At 41.4% G+C, this 16939-nt stretch overlaps 1 protein-coding gene across 1 annotated transcript in view; it reads left to right on the plus strand.

Annotated features, from left to right (window-relative positions):
- The window catches only part of TCF20 (transcription factor 20), a 127667-nt gene extending 114791 nt beyond the window's left edge, over positions 1-12876 (plus strand). Inside the window, 3 exon segments of the mRNA XM_030447313.1 lie at positions 3690-3739; positions 6726-6820; positions 10742-12876. Of these exon segments, the coding sequence (XP_030303173.1) occupies positions 3690-3739; positions 6726-6776 (101 nt within the window). The 3' untranslated portion in view covers positions 6777-6820; positions 10742-12876.
- Positions 12877-16939: the final 4063 nt, after the last annotated feature.

A 16939-nucleotide genomic window follows, 5' to 3' on the forward strand; every position in this document is an offset into this window, starting at 1 on the left:
TGCTGTAGCTGAAGTTTTCAACCAAAACAAATAAAAGAGCCCAGCTTGAAGTAGAATTTTAGCATTCAGAATTTCAGCCTGATGGTATGACAATAAAAGACCTTGTTTGCAGTCGCCTTCATCTGTGGGTGTAATCAAGCTGTCTGAATCTATAGCCACTCTGACAATAAATATGTAAAAAAGAAATAAGCAAGCTGTATGGAATAGGACTTGATTTTCGTTTATACCCAAGCAGAAAATGTTCATTTCCTTGAGAAACAAATCAGAATTTTCTCTTTCCTCAGCCTGCTATCTGCCTAAAAACTCTTTTTATTGGTTATGCAGTGCTGCTGTCTTTCCTGTAGGGAATCAGATACAGGTATTTCTCGAGTTCCTTGAGCTCTGTGGTGTTTTCATTTGAAGTCAACTATCCTGCTTTGAAGGATGGTCCTGCCTTACTTTTTTGAGGACCTGGGACAAATCCATTCTAAATCCTGCAAAGTTTGTGCTGACATTTACAAGGGCTCTCAGGCTGCTGGAATGTGTGGGATTGGTTTTGCATCAGAAGACACTTGCTGGAGTGGGCTTTTTTGGGGTATTTTAAGTCATAAACACTTGGTGTTCAGCTGAATTACAGTAACAGCCCTGGAAATGACCACACCATAACTGAGATGGAAATAAGCTTACCATACTCCCAGGCAGCTGCATTGGGAGCATGTTTTTACCTTTCCATTGATGTGGATTGGAAGGCAGTACCCTGTTGGTTACTGTGCCTCATTTGAAAGGCAGTACGTTTTGTGGGATGTTTTTTGGTTTTGGTATTTTGGTTTTTTTGTTTGTTTGTTTGTTTGTTTTGTTGTTTTTTTTTAAAGTTTTAGAGGGTGGAATATCTCAAAACTACTCCAGTTACTCACAGCTCTGAGGGCAGACCCTGTGGTGTGACCTGGGCTCTGGCTTCTGCTCCTGTGGTCAGCTTCTGCTCCCACCCTGGTGAGAAGCCAGGTTTTCCACTGCTGTGGCTAATTGGCTGCTATGCAGGGAACACGGCTTCATAAGCTGCCAGTTTGTGTATGTGGATGCTTTATTTAGCCTAATTCAGCCATCCTTTTAATCTCCTTTCATACAAAGTAATCTTTGGTAATACAGGGTGCAAGAGAGCTGAACTCTTCCTATCTGTTCGCACAAAAATCAAGATCAGTAGTGCCACTTAAGTAATTTTTATATGGAAATTACTGTGGTTAGCATTGTGTTTGGCTTTCGTCTATCCAAATTTATGAAGAGCCTCTGATGTCTCAAGATAACTTAGTCCTAGGGATGTTTCCATGGCAACAGGACCGTTGTTTTCAGAAATTTTGTATCCTCTCCCACTGCTTGTTCCTCACCACCTGGAGCCAGATCCTGATTGTTGCAGCACACTTGTCCCCACAACATGTATCGTAGGCAGTTTCACACACAAAAGATTTTTGACAGTAAATTAGGGAAAGACCTGTATCAAAATAAAATCAATTTTTAGAGAACAGAAATACTGTGTTTTCACAAATATCATTAGAGATGAGTAACAAGCAGAGCACAGAGGCTGAGACAAAGTGTGAAGCTCCTAGAAGAATAATTGCTTCTATTAAAAATGTTTTAGGTTTTCCCTGATTACTTTATGGAGAAAAATCTGTACAAACAAGGAAGAATCTTGCTTCCTTTTCCATTTCTGCCACAGTGAACTGATCATAGCTGTGTGTCTGGTGACTTATGATAAATTGTAATCTGTGATATAAAATACTTGGAACTGCTAACTGAAATCCAGGCCAGCTTTGTGATGATGAACAAGTTTGGCCTTATTGGTATTCAGCTCATTTTCTACAGTGAGCTGATGAAATTTTTCATAGTTGTCCCTTAAGAGAAACAAAGAAATTGACATTAATTTGAGCTGCAATTAGTATTTGCCACAAAAATGCCAGCCTTAGAAAGAAATTGAGCTCCATCTGCAGATTAGGCACAAGGTACAAGGTCTGACAGTTAATCCTGATACTGGTACAATCTTCCTTTCTAGCTAGAAAAGTGCATCCACTACCAATGTTGGGCTTCCAAGAAAGAAGAAAACTCCATCCTGTTCTAACATACACACATATGTTTTGCTGATTGCTCCATGTATTTTTGATGATTGCTGTATTATGCAGTGATAATTCATGCTGTAGTCTAAATGTACAGTTCCTGCCCTTATAATGAGACATTTCATTTATTTCCTGTTATTTGCTAATACCTCATTTGAAATCACTTTCTGTGGCAGGATTAAGGTTTTTACTCCCCTTTGCTAAAATCACAAGTAACTTAGCCTATTGCATGCTGTTCCCTTTTGATTCAAGCCAGAGGCATTCCTGTCGAAACGTAAGCATTTCAAGGCACAGGGATGCTCTGCCAAAGCTTGGGTGTCTAGAAAGCTTTTCCCTCAAGCTTTAGTTGCAGTCTCCTGCTGTCTGCTAAACTCTTCCAGCAGATTGAAACAGCAGGTAGCTCTGGTTATGCTACATACTTAAGAGCGTTTTAAATTAGCACATTTTATTTACCATTGTGCTTCTTTACTTGCTAGCTGTTTGGGTAGGTTTGTAGCAGATGGGAGGTCACGAGCACCTTGTTGAATTCTCAGTGTTGGATCACGCTGAGGGTGGGGGTGATGCTCAGTCAGCCTGCCCTCGGTGTGTGAGGCAACTGGAAAGAACAGTGTGAGAAGTGTGGACAGGGTGAGAGGTGGCCTTGCAGTTCAGGGTGTCCAGGAAAGGCAGCTGAATTCTCTTGGGAGAGTGCTTCAGCTTTTTTACTTGGCTGCAAGGGTGAAATTTGGGTGCAAATCTGGAAGGCACAATCGGGAGGCAGAGAGCAGGGCAGTGCTGGTGCTGATGTGAGCACAGCGTTGAAGTCCAGGAGCTGCTGACTCAGCATCCCTTAGGGGCATCATCTGGGAGGGAGGGGGACAGAGGAAGTGACATTTACACTGGCAGTGCCACTAGAGGAATGGGCTTCAGACATCAGCAGTATTGCTTAATTTGTTCTTAAACAAGCAGCTTCTGCGTCGGTGCCCCACTTTCCCTAGTAGGTTTAATTCATTAATTAAAATATTTATTAGATCATAGAAGCTTCACATATGAATCATGGAAGCAGATTCAAGAGCAGTGTGAGTGACCTGCTACCAGACATTGTGTCAAAGTGTAAACTGATCATCAGGATTTGGGATTGCAAATAAACTGTCATAAACACCATACCTAGAGACACACACCCCTTCTCCCCATGATGTTGGCAGGGCCTTGGGGTAAGAATAAAAGGCAATGATTTTTCTAAGAAATGTAAAACAGGGATCATCTCTTCAGATAGGATGAATGCATCCATCTTCCTTGAGCAAGGAAAGCTGGAATAGCTGAAGGGGGTTGGGATACAGGATTTAGATTTGTTGATGTGATTCTTATTCTATACAGAGAATCAGGGGGACTGGGGATGCTTGGACTTGGCTTGGTAACCCAGGTAGTGTTGGCACTGGGAGTGTTTAGTAATTTATTTGCTAAAACTTTGGGGGTGGAAAGGATTAATTTAGTAATATGACAGTATTCCTGTAAGGTCTTCGAATGAAGATATATACCTGTGAGGCAAAATTAACACCAGTGATTTATAACTCAAGTTGTTTTTTATTAAAAAAAGTAATAAATTGCTGTCTTCTGCTCTTCTAGATTGTTTACTAAACGAAGAGAATTTCTCAGTGAGGTGCCCCAAGCACAAGGTAAGGATCATCTGCATTAGGCCTGTTTTTTGCTGCCCTCTTCTGGTGTTTAAACTTGGGTTGGTAATTTTATACCTGGATAAGATCTGTAGTCAGAGATGCTTTTTAGATTAAATCTGTGATGTATGCTTGTGGTGTATTCTGGGGGCAACATCTACTTGAGAACAATATAGAGATCTTAAGGAGATGAATGAAGTTTTTGCCCTATCTGTTCAGTTGTTCTGAAGATCCTTGACTGTTGAGAAAGCTCAGCTTCATTCCCTGTCTTCTGTCATAGAATCAGTGTGTTGCTCACAGCTTCTGTTTGGGTGCTACATTGAAACTGGTGAGTTTTCTCCTTGGATTTACTGAGGATGCAAGGAGGAAGAAAAACAGCTCAAGCAAAAGTTTCAATCAGTTTTTGGAAATATATTAGACAGTGTAGTGATGAACTTGAAACTCCTTGTTCTAGTTTAGTAGTAGGAACTAGACTGAGTCGTACCACTCAGCCTGGAATTTATGTTAAGTTGGTGTCCAGATATTTCGCTCTCTTCTGAGGACTTGTCATCATTTTCGGTAATGGATTCAGCATGTTATTTCTGCTTAGGGTTTGGGCATCCTTAACTGGTGGTGCAGTGGTGCTTAAGAGCTGGACTGTTGTTGTTTTGTCTCTATGGAAAGAGGAGACAAGACAGACAGTACATGCTCTCTTGTGTGCTCATGAGCCATGTGTTACAGTACTGGGAACAGACCCTCCAAGCCCACCGGGGGGGATAGGTCTCTAGGAGGCTGTGGATACAGTCCAACAGTTTTAAACGCTTAGAAGTACAAAGAAAGGTGGCTGTTCTTGTGGCCAGTTGGATACAAGAGGAGCTGAGCAAGAGTGTGGATGGCATATGCTGGAAAGTAAATGATAACAGGGAAGAATTGTGTTGCTTTCTAGCAGGGATTAGTCTCCATTTAGTCCTTGTCTGCAGATCTCTTCTCTGCCTAGAATTAGACTGACATCTGGTGGTTTTTTTGTCTTCACAGATTATCTTTAATCTGTCTTTTGTAAACATACAAGAATTAGTCTCATTTTCCTTTCTGGATGTTCTAATGCAGTATGATGTATTTATGCACACGCATTTGAAATGTGCTGGAAGATTCTGGGGCCATTCAGGCTGTTACTCGGAACTGGCCTACTTTTCATCATGTAAAAGAAAACAAATTATTCTGCACAATTTCAGAATAATGTTGAAAATGTACAGCAAGCTTGAATTGGTGTTAGTGCTGTCCAGATCTTGCCAAACAAAAGGGAGAAGGATGAGCTCCCCTTACTGTGGAATGCCTCTCTCCAAATGCCACCCTGTGCCCACCTGGATAAAACTAAAGAGAATAGGAAGGTTGCATCTTTGAAGGCTGTTTAATTTTTGCTGCCCACTGCCTGAAATACAGGGAAACACAGTCTTAAAGCTTTTCATAGCTGGCTTGGGTCACTGCTGCTGTGTATGAGTACTTGCAGCGATGTTGCTCCAACCATGAAAGGAAACAACCATTTCATATAATCCAGCCTCGCAGAGAAGATACTGAGCAGACACATGGATTTCTAAAGTAATCTTGAAGGGCGGAAGGGAGAAAACTGCCAATTAAATTGATAAAGGCAATAAAATTTTGAATTTTGAAAACTATTCCACTACAGATAGTTTTCTGTGTTGTGTCAAAAATGGAAATTCTCACCGGCAGCCTTTCTTTGACACTGAAGGTCGTTGGCTTCTGTTTAGTGAAGACATGAGTCATTTGTTAGAAGTCAAGCAGTGTTTTCTTTGCTTGGCTGTAACTCTGCCCTTACTCAGTGATTCACTGATCATTCCTGGTTTGTTCCAAATCCTACTTCAGGGCAGAATATAGGATCACCCTGCTCCTTCCATTGCAGTGGCTGGAGAGGAGAATTCCAGCCAGTTTGCAAGGCAGGAGCAAGAAGGTTGAAAACCTTTGCTCTAGGATGACTGGAGAACAAATTGCATCAATTTTTTGGCATGATAAGAACGTGAGCAATTGAGAGGAAGAAAGACTTTAGATTAGACCGTTTAAAATTAAGCTTTTAGGTAACACCACTTTAACATTAGTAGCTAATTAGTAGCTGTCTAATACCTCATTCTTCTGTAGTTAATGGGTGGAAGAACTAGCTTTATAAATCTGCTAACACTGAGTAGGTCCCCCAGTGTACTGCCTCTTCTCCTTTTTCAGTCCAGGCCTCACATCAGTAAATACAGCTCATCATAATAAGTGGCTCCTGGAGAGCAAAGGTGCTTCTTGCCTCATTAACTGTGTGTGACACTTCAGGCATAAGCAAGCTAAGTCCAGAGGGACTGGTCCTGCCTTTCCCTCTCCTCCCCAGTAAGCTTTCCCATTTCCTTCTGTCAGCATTGATGCTTCAACCATCCATGTCCTGAATGTGCTACTTTTGCATAATAGCAGCTTTTATCACAGGGAAAACACTGTCTGAAAACTAATCATCTTCTGAAGTGTTAGCTTGCTCTGGCAAATCCAACTATCTGTCTGCATCCCAGCAAGTGCTGTTCCAGCAGAACCAAGGAGCCTGCAGAGGCACTGAGGGGCACTGGTACAAGGGGATGGGATGCTTCACCTTTCTTTTTTTTTTTTTTTTTTTGTGTGGCACTGCAGTCTTAGACTACCTTAAGCATCTGTGGGGCAGTTTTAAATGATGTTTCTCAGCTTGTTCTACCTCCTTGTGTTAAATTCTGTTTTTCTCTAAAATTAACCAGGCTTTCATATCTCAAACTCTTTTACTTTTCTGGAATTGCCTGCTTTTGTCACAGGGAAAACTCTGTCTGAAAAAAATCTATATCTGGTTCCAATACTGACTTCTCTTTCTCTCTCTCGCTTTCTGTATGTTCACTTTCCCTACCCCTGTCTTCCTTTTCTCCCTCATTTTCTTTTTCCTCCTCCTTTTGGCTTGCTGGTTTGTCAGCCCCTCCTTCCTTGCTCTCTTCCCTCCTTGCAGAACAAGATGGTGAAAGGCAGCCTCAGCACAGAGCAGTCGGAGCGGGGGTGAGGGGGGAAGTGTACTCCTGGGAATGGAAATAAAAGCAAGCACAGGTGAGTTGGGGAGAGTTTCCAGTTTCCACCTGCTGCCTTCTGTCGCTCCTTACCTCCAGTGCCTGCTCTATTTCTATGAGAAATCAAGGTGCTCTGGTATATATTCAGAAAATTTGTAATAATTGTTTGGGGTTGGGTTTTTTTTTTTCTTTTTTTCTCCTGCTACCATTCTGCTTAGGCTGGTGACTTCACTTTTTTGTATTTCCATGGCAGTTCCTCTGCGTAGCAGTGAGAGGCAAAGCTTGTTAGCTGATACAACTCCCTGATTACTCTCCCAGCTAAACCAGTGGCAGAAATCTCCTTTCATATTGCCATGAGCATGTCCATAAGGATCTGAAAGGTTTTTTTTCCGCAAGACTCAGAGTAGTTAATAGTAAGCTTCCAAATAAATAAATAAATCCATCAAAGCTTCTTAAATTTGTTATGTAAGGAAAAATTAATAATACTGATGAGTTCAAGATTATTATAATCTTGATTCCTTTTTTTCTTGAAATGTTAATGTAGGTATAAATAAATTTATTTTATCAGGAGTCTGTTGCATTCCTTTCAGACCAGGATTTGCCTATTTTGGAGAGGTGGATCATAGAAGGTGAATCTGTATCCACAAATGGCCACAATTTCCTAGGTCTAATGTTTCCTCTGGTCCCTTCCCTTCCCTCTCTCTGGACCCAGGGTGGGCTGTAGTTGCTGTAAGTCAGCAGTGCTGTGGAAGGCAGCAGTTGTCCTCTCACCCCCCAGCTCCCCTGGCTGCTCTTCCTTCCTGCTTCCTCCTTTATCTAGCTCCAGCATCTGTACAGCCATGTGTAAACTTGGTGGGAAATTCAATTTGTCTGAAAATATATTTTAGCTTTTGAGCTGGGTCATTTTCCTAATGTGGTTCACTGCGTGGCTGGGCAGATATCCTGGCACAAGTAGGGAGGTTGGGATTTGTTTTATTTCCACCAAGTGTGTTGCTGTTCAATGGCAACAGGGAGGTCTAAATAAAATATGTTTGGTTTCAGATTAATATTTACTGGCATTCTTTCCCATAAACTGCAGGCCAAGAAGGTTTCTGGCCTTCGTTTCACTGCTCAGTTGCGTTTCTTACTCAAGCTAGTTGCTTGCTACTCTATTTCTTGCAATCATGTCGGTGATGTTGCTCTTCCATGTCTGTTCTCTGAGCTGATAATAAAAATCCCCTTCCATCACTGCTGTTCCCTTACTTCTCAGACACCTCCCTTAACTTAAAATCTTACCTGTTTCTAAAGATAAGTGATTGCAACAGGCTTTTAATGGCATTTTCTGTGAAGGATGAGAGATTAATCAGAGAATTCCAGGATTTAGTGCAGTAGCAAAGACAGGTAGTGTTTCATATAAACACTTTGCTGACTTGTTAGTTTTGGTGTGTTCTGGGGATTCTCATTTTTAAGAGCATTCTTTCCTGGCTTTGGAGTGTTTTTAAAGCAGTGCAAAACTGTGCAAACACTATTTAAAGTTTGTTATTTAAGTAAATTTTTCCTTCCACTGTAAAGGTCATTTGGATTCTTTTAAGCTTTTCTCTTTTCCTTAAAGTGTAAAAGGCAATGTGATTCATAGTGTTAAAACAGGATGATAGTGTCACTGACAGGGCATCTTTTGCTACTTTTTAACACTAGGGAAGTCTTCTCAATGTTTTTTGGGGGGGGGCATTTCTTTAAGGCACTGGTGAGCCTTAATGTGTCCCAGAGAGCTTTTTACAGTTCTGTTTCCTGCATTTTTGTTCAGTGCTGACTCTTTTTATATATATCATAGGAGTATGTTGGCTTAAGACCTTATAGGCTGTGAAATCTCTGCACTGTGTTCACCATGTGCTCTAGACATCTAAGACACAGTTCCTTTCCAAATCCACTTTTTTGCCTCTTATCTGAAGGTCCTATTTAGCCTCCCCCTTTGCAGCTGATAAAGTCTTAAAGATTGAGTTCTCCATCTGACCTTGAATCCCAAAATAAAACCCACATAAATCTAATAAAAGATCCAATTATTTAAAAAATAGTAATTGCTGCACTACTGTGGGAACTTAAGAAGTTTAGAGGAATTCTGTAGCAGTGCTGGTGGTACAGGAGCTGCCCTTCTGCGGGCCTTTGTGTGAGGTGGAATGAGTTCTCAGCTGTAACATTATTGGGCTGTTTCAGTCCTGCTTCACTCCTAGGCCCAGCAAGTTAAGAAAAATCCTGCGTGTTGGATCACGTCCAGACAAGTCAGTGTATTCTGTCTCTGTTGCTTCTCTCTCCCTGAGCCAGTCGCCTCTAGAACATTTGGATCAAATCCAGAACTGGCGAGTGACTGTGAGAGTGAGTCTGGTGCTCTGGATCTTGTCCAGGAACGGGGAAGGGCTCTGTCTGTGCAGGGAGGCTGTTTCCTCCCTGAGGCAGTGCCTAATGCTCTGGATGGATTCCAGGCATGGGCAGGCTGTGGTTGTACAGGAGCCAGAGACAGCAACACGGCCTTGACACTACTTGAGCAAGGGCCCACAGTTGCACAGTAATGAATGCCACAGAGGTCAGCTGCCTGAACTCTCTAGGAACCTCCTTCCTTTCCTCCTTAGCTGGAGCTCAGTGGCTTACCCGTCTGTTTTTCATCTGTACTCACCTCTTCCTTCACTCTTAGCCTGGCACCCCTGTACGAGGGGATGTTTGCAGCCAAGAGGTAGGCTTCCTGGGATGTAATCTAATTGGTGTGCTGATAATCAGAACAGCATTAACTTCTCCATCACACTTAGTTAGGGTTCATGGAGTTTAATTGCCAGCTATGAATGAACATGGGTGTTACTTCATTCCCAGGCACACCTCTAATGCTGTTAACTGCTTTCCATGTGCGCCGCTTATGTTGTCAGCTTTTTGCCTTTCCCCAAGCTCCCTTGGGGACGGATTTGTCTAAGTTAAATCAAAGGGTTAACCTTACTAAATAAATACAGTGCTTCTGGGCCCACTGGTGGTGTGGGAGAAGAAAAGAAGGCAATATATTATTTCAGACCTTTCTTGCCTGTGTGGATTAAGAATGAGATCTGTGAGAAAGAGAGGCTTAGAGAAATGAAATTTTAACTTTGTCTACAGTTTCTTTTTTGAACTGAGTCTCCACCAACTTAGCAAACTCCTGAAGTTAATTCTCTCATCCTCAGAAAACTTCAGGGCAGGGAGAATGAGTGTGTCAAGCACTTGGGCATTTGCATATTTGTTTTGAAAGACATCACAAGCTTTAGTCCTTCTGCAGTCTGTCATTGCCACCTTAATCTGGCAGTTAGAACAAAAAAGCAAAAGAAAGAAATATTACTGTACCTCAAATTAGTTTTAACTGCAGCTTTACCTTTAACTTGTGAAGTCTAGCTAGCCATTTCCCAAATTGGTTCTTGTGGCTGGACTCCTATAGCTTTGATACTGTTTTTACCATCTGATACATATTCACTGAAAACTACTGTCAGATGGTAGGATGGTGACATGTATGAAAATATTTTGGGTCCAGTCCCTGAGGGGCATCTTGGTATCCTAGAAGCTGTCATCGCATTTGAATGTGCTTGACCCCTCTTTCCAGTTTTCATAGCTGAGATGAGGAGCAAACATGAGGCAAACAAGCTCCTTTCTGCCTGCTGGAGGTCTCTGTTCTACAAATGTGCTGTGCCATTGTCGTGGCACAGATCATCCTCTCATCCTGGACCTCCTCCCTAGCTGGGCCTATTTCATTTTCTGCAGGTCATTAAAGTAATACTTTTTATCACGTGGATTTGCATTTAGGAACTACTCACGATTGTGCTTCCATCCCTTTTTAGTCCCCAACACTAAAGAGCTCCTGGTGCTACTGCTGTGGTAGGCTCCTGAGTGGGTTTTTTAGAAGTCAGGGGAGGGAGGTGTGTTGGCAGGCCAGAGGGAAGGCACCATTCCAATGTAACTGTTTAATTTTGTCTTTCAGGTTAGGCTGTTGAGATAAAAAGCAGTGGACATTCGTGACTGAATGGAATCTCTCCCACTGTGCAGCCATGCCCTCTCTCAACGTGCCTGCCAATGCCAGCACTTCCTTCATAAATTCTTACATCACACTCAAGACTGATGACATCACAGAATCTGACCAAGGAGTCTGAACCAGCTGTTTCCATGGACACAATCTCCATAGTGACAGTGGGAAGGGGAGGGGGAAAAAGGAAACAGGTGGGGGGAATTAAAGAGGGAGGGATAAATATATATATATATAAAGATCTATTTTTTAGTCTTGAAAGACATTGTTTTAAATGAAAGGTGCGCTATATCCCTTTTGATGCTTTTGATTAAAATTTTTAAAAATCCCCATATAAATTACAAAAAAGAAAGCTGTAGCTGAAGTAAACATGAAAGCCAAATTCAAAGCAAGGCTTGTGGAGCCCAACATTTTGTGGGAAAGATAACAGAACTGGGAGTACTCCAAACAAGGCTTCCCTTTCTCTGAGTTTCTTTCTCGCAACATCCAAGAAGTTCCATTTAAAAGGCAACTAAAATAATGATAAATTGTTTGTAGGGTGTGCAAGGAAGGACTGGATGGTTGCAGGTGATGGGGTGTCAGTACTTGTGTATGAGGGTTAGGAAGGTCACTGTTTTTGAGAAACACTATATATTAATAGTGGAAGCTTGGAAAAAACCTGAAGACTTAGGAAGACTCATGAAGTAAGAGGGAGCTGCTGCTTGCTAGATCCCATACACCTTGTTCATGTGGGAACATCTGTACTACACAGGGGAAAGGAGTGTCTGCCCTTTGTGGCAAAAACAGGCACCCCCAAGTTATTCCAGAAAAGCTGCCTTCAGTTTTGAAGGCAGGTGAGTGGAAGAGAAGTTTTACCTGCTAAACTGGGGAACTGGAAAGGAAGTCTGAATGTTGGTGGAGTCAACACATCTTGAAACTGATGAGAAAAATCCACTTATCCCCCTTTATTTTATGTTTTGCTTTTCCTAACGAAGGAAGAGGGAATGCCAGTGTAACAGCCTACACTGTATGATTATTTGGAGTGGATTTTTTTGTAAATTATGTAATTTTAAAGCATTGGGATTTAAGGAACAACAACAAAAAACACCCTTTGGTTTGGTTTGGTTTTTTTTTTCTTGTTAAGGCCTTAAGAAAGGGGTTAGTGCATCTTTCAGGGGTCACTCTGCCATGGGAATAAAATAGCTGTTTCACAAACAGTTTTATATAAAAAAAGCTTAAAAAAACCAAAAAAACTAATAAACTTCATTTTAACCTTGTCTCCTTTTGTTTTGTGCTAACTTGATTTGTTTAAAAGGACAGAGAGACAGTACTATCTGCTGCTTTTTGGTTTCTTTGCCTTCATCAGTTCTGCCTTCAGTGATGACCTTCTGAACTGGCCCAGCAAGAGGAAGACCACAAAAGCTTTTAAAAATTAAAGCTTAAAATTTGTTTGATGTTCAGAGATAACGAGCCAATGACTGGATGAATTTTCTGTTTGTGTGGGTTGGTGATGTTTCACCAGGTCACTGACTTCTTTCACTCGGAGGATGGTTGCAGATCCTAGAGACATCAAACAGTGTGGTGTTTACTGGGAAGTCGCTAGAGACAGGGATCGAACCAGCATGACATGACTTGGATAAAATAAAAAAAAATGGGGTTGATATTGTGGGGAGGGAAGAACTATTTTAAAAAGTTATGTACTGGATGTTTGCTCAACTACTCGCATTTTAGAGTATTCAGCACATAAAAAAAGAAAATCTATGATAGCTCATATTAAGATATCTATTTTAACTCTATTTTTAAAAGATCGATTTAAAGATTTGGGAGATAATTTGGCAGTTATTTATTTCTAGGAGTTGCTACTCTCATGGATAAGTATTTGGAAAGAAAGGGCAGGCTTCTGCTTAATCCTTTCCCAGTAGCAGCTCCTGAAGTTAGTATGTCCTTCTACATTAAGAAATAGACCTGTTGTGATAAATGTCACTAATGTGTCCTGAATTGGTGCTGAAAATATTTAACTGCTGGTGTAGTCAGAAAAAAATCATTTTTAGCATAGTTAATGTGATTGAGTAAATGACTTCTTTTCAACTGAATAAAAAATGGTTTTTTTTTCCTAGTGTCTGTTCTATTCTACCTGTTCTGGAAAAAAAAAAATGGAGGAGTTACTGTTACTGCCTTGATTTATGTTGCTGAGGAGTCTGCTTTGTGGTGCTACAACAGCAGAGGACCATGTGGTGAAACTGCTGAACTTAATGGGTGGTGTTACACAGTGGAGGGAGGTTTCTGGGTTGATGGGGAGGAATCTCTGAGCTTTTCCTTGTGGGTTCTCTGCAGTTGTAGTGGAGGTTGGTTCGCTCCTTGGGCACTGTGGTTGGAAGGCAGTGGGAGTCACGCAGAGCAAATAAATAAATGGAACCATGTTGGACTCCATGAGAAATATTTCTCTGTGGGGAGTGCTTAGAACCTTTCAGAGCTGCTGCCGAGTCCTTTGTCAGTGCTGTTGTTGGAGCTTAGGGCTGTGCTCTCTAGTAAAGAGAGGTCTTGAGACTTGGTCATCTTTGCAGGTCAAGTCTTTACAGAAACCAGGGGCTAAAACAAAGCCAGGAGGAATCTAAAATTACGTGTAATGGCTTCTTAGAGGAATCTAGAGTTGATCCAGAACAATCATAAATTCCAGTGGGAAATAAAAGTTTCTTTTGGCTCAGGAAATACCAGAGTGATCTGAAAGCAGTTGTGCAAAACGTTTACCAGCTCCATCCTGCAAAAGCAACAGCTTGATGCCACGGTTACCCCAAACTTGAAAGGAAGAGAAGATTGGGAAATCTTGGCTAATTCAGGAGCAGAACTGAGCCACAGCAGAACATTAAAACCTGGAAATTATGTCAAGAAGAAAACAAGTGGCCTGTAAGCCGTGTTGGAATTAGCTGTTTGGATGAGGAATTAATTGGTGAGCACTTGGTTAAGGCAGCTCATTTTCTCCATGCTGGTGTGACTCTCATCCAAGATCTCTGACTTAGCCCTGCTTCCCGGGAAATGCACCTGGTGGTTTAGCTGCTTCCAAAGCCTGGGGTTACCATTTAAAAAGGAAGCTCCAACAGCAAACCTGAGTGAGGCAACACTGCTGAATAATGACAAGAAGAAAAGTTTTTCCATAAAGGATTTGCAATGGATTCAACATGAGGAGGATGTCTATCAACACAAACTGATCAGTGTTCAGTTGGAGATGAGGATAATGGAATTCCTCCTGCAGGAATGGATGGAAGCCCTGGGATACATACAGGAAGCCTATCTTGAGGCCAGGAGCTGCTGACTGATACATTTATTCATCATAGATTTTTTTTTTTTTTAATTATTCATTGTATGGGTAACATACACTTGGAAATCCAAGGCAAGTGGAGTTTATACTAAGATTGAGTGGCACAGGAGAAAGCAGTCTCAGCTGCAGAAGGTGGTGGGCATCCTCACTAATCTGCATCGTGTAGGTATAGATGGGAATTTTGCCTGGGTTTGTGATGCTCCTGCACCTTTTGAATCAACTGTAGAACAAGGCACACTGATGATGTGTAACAGTACTGAAATAAAAATAAATAAAAAAAAAAAGCACTAAGGGGCTCAGGGCAGAGCATCTGCTAAAGAATGCCATGTATCTAATTCCTAGAGTGCAGTTAATGCCAAGCTAAAGAACATTTTTGGTGAACATGCTTTTTTTTAAAAAAAAAAAAAAAAAGTTAAGGTATTGGCAATACAATGCCAGCTTTGGTATTTTCACTGGTTAATGTGCAGTATGAACTGTAATGTACATAGGAATGTATGTGAGTGAAGAGCTTTAATTAAACTGGTACAGTTACCAGGAGAATATTTTGGGTCTGAGTTGGCTATAACCTTTCTAAATTATCATGCCTAGTAACAGTGTTACTGCATGGGGCATTCCCTGTGCCAGCTTGAGTGCAGGCTGTCCTGGGTGTGGGAGAAGCACTTTGTAGAGGGACACAGAACTGGTTTGTCTGACCTAGTCCCTGTCTTACCAGAATGACTGAAAAAAAGCAGTTCTCTCTCTGAAAATAGAGAAAATAGAGTTTATTTATCAGACCACTGGAAGTGGACCAGTATCTATCTGGATGGTTGAGGTTGAGGTGAATCATCATTGACCTGGATTGTTTTTTAAGTTATAATGTGAAAAAAGATCAAAATGAGTGCAGGTGATGCAGGTCCAGTTACAGGTCTAGAAAATACAGAGACATGGCAAATGTTTGTGGCTCTACTGACTTCCCTATGAGGAACTGTGAAAATACAATCTTAATTTAGGTTAGGTTACTGTGAAACAAGATTAGACTCTTGCTTGGCTGTGGAATATTTCTGACAAATATGTTTTGATTTGGGGTTTTTTCGTTTGTTTGTTTATAAGACAAAGCTACTGCAGTATATCATGAGTCAGAGAATTTAGTCAATAAAAGTAGAAGCAGAAGTAATTAATAGAAAACTGTGGGACACTAGTAACTCTCCTGTACTTTCTCTGTGATGTTGCTGCATGCAGAAGAGTTTGGTCAATGCACATCACAGAAAAGTCACCTTGGTTCAGCCAGCCTGCTGGATCAGCTCCTCCCCTCAGCTGACCTCTGCTATCCAGCCAGAAGTTACCAAAAGCTGTAAAGGAAAGAGTGAGGTTTTTCCTTACAGCGTAAAGGTCAGTGAGGTAGCTGCTGTCACTATCTTTGTACATGAGTGTTTGATTTTTGGCTCAGCTTGTACTCCTGGTTGGATCCAAAAGGTTTGCTCTGTCATCCACCTGAGAAGTGAACAGGGTGCTGCTTACAGAGTCCTTTTGCAGGATTTAGTTTCTTAAGTGGGACCCATATTCTGCTCAGTACCTCTACAGAAAGGAGCCAGGATTAGAGGAAAACCATTGCTTGTTGGCTGGCATCTTCCGTGGAGCTAAACTTGACTGAGAGTCAAGATCGCTTCCCTTTCCTCCTCTAGAAGTTTCTTGTAATTTATTGCTTACCTCAGTTTAACTGCTTTGGTTCCAGGTTTTTTGCCCTTACCTGGCTCGCTTTAGAAGTACTAATAATTCTTAGCAGACCTAGCCCCGGTATTTCCCATTCCAAATAATCTGAAAAAGAAATATATTCCTTCAGCTGATTCAGGGTGAGTACCCAACTGCACAGAAGAACCTGCCCTCATGTACTGCTGAACATCAACAAACATCAACAAATCCAAATGTCTGCAAATACCACCCCTACTACATTAGTGGCTTCTGGGCTGTAGCTCGACCTAACAACAACTGAACCTGGAGGTTGCGGTGGGTTTGGAGGTCAGTGCTCCCTGGCTATGATGTATTTTGTGACAATGGCTTTCTAAGTCTTATTGAAATTGTTCCTTCTCGGTGCCACATCTTCCAGTGGGGAGCAGCAAAAAGTGGCAGGGGAATTTTCAGGGAAGGAGGCAGGAGGTGCTGTGTGTTTGCACTAAGGACAGGTTTAGGGTTGTAAAGATAAGTGCATTGTATAGTGAGAGCTGCAAGCTGAAGCCAGTTTATCGAAGAAGTGTCACCACACCTAATGGTTTTATTAAAAAGGGAGAAGTCTGTACATTTTATAGCATTTATATTGGGAAAATTTAATTGGACTCCCATCTGAATTCATGCACCTGAACCATGTTTCAGAAGAGAAGTTGAATCCTTAGATTCTTTAAAATTGTAGAGTATTTTGAGAACATTATTTGAGGGACTGTCAGAATCACCATGAAGAGATATCCAGCCTGGATAAAAGTCCTTGCTGCACACTTTTCAATCAGCAGGTGTCAAAGCACCATGTGAGTAAGACAGATCTCAGAGTTCCCCTTTGTAGTTGGAAGAAATAACAGAAAAGCAGACAAATCATTGTCCAGTGTTGTATGATGAAATCAGGAATTGGCAGGTAGAAATGGATCTCAAGGAGACAAGAAACTGTAGTGTGTATAACCAGAAAGAAGACTGGAACTTAATATAACACTTCTGTATTTTGTAGTATCTTTGCTGTTTTGGAAACCACGATGAGGAGGTTGCTGTATAAAATGGATGCTCCAGTTTGTGTTCAGATGGTGTCCTGCTGGGGGTGAAACTTTTGAGGAGGAATTGCTACCTCTGCAGGTGATAGACGATGAAACTGTAAGAGATAATCTGGAAATTAATCCAAAGAG

This window comes from Calypte anna, chromosome 1 (assembly GCF_003957555.1).
Source record: "Calypte anna isolate BGI_N300 chromosome 1, bCalAnn1_v1.p, whole genome shotgun sequence".
Taxonomy (NCBI): Eukaryota; Metazoa; Chordata; class Aves; order Apodiformes; family Trochilidae; genus Calypte; species Calypte anna.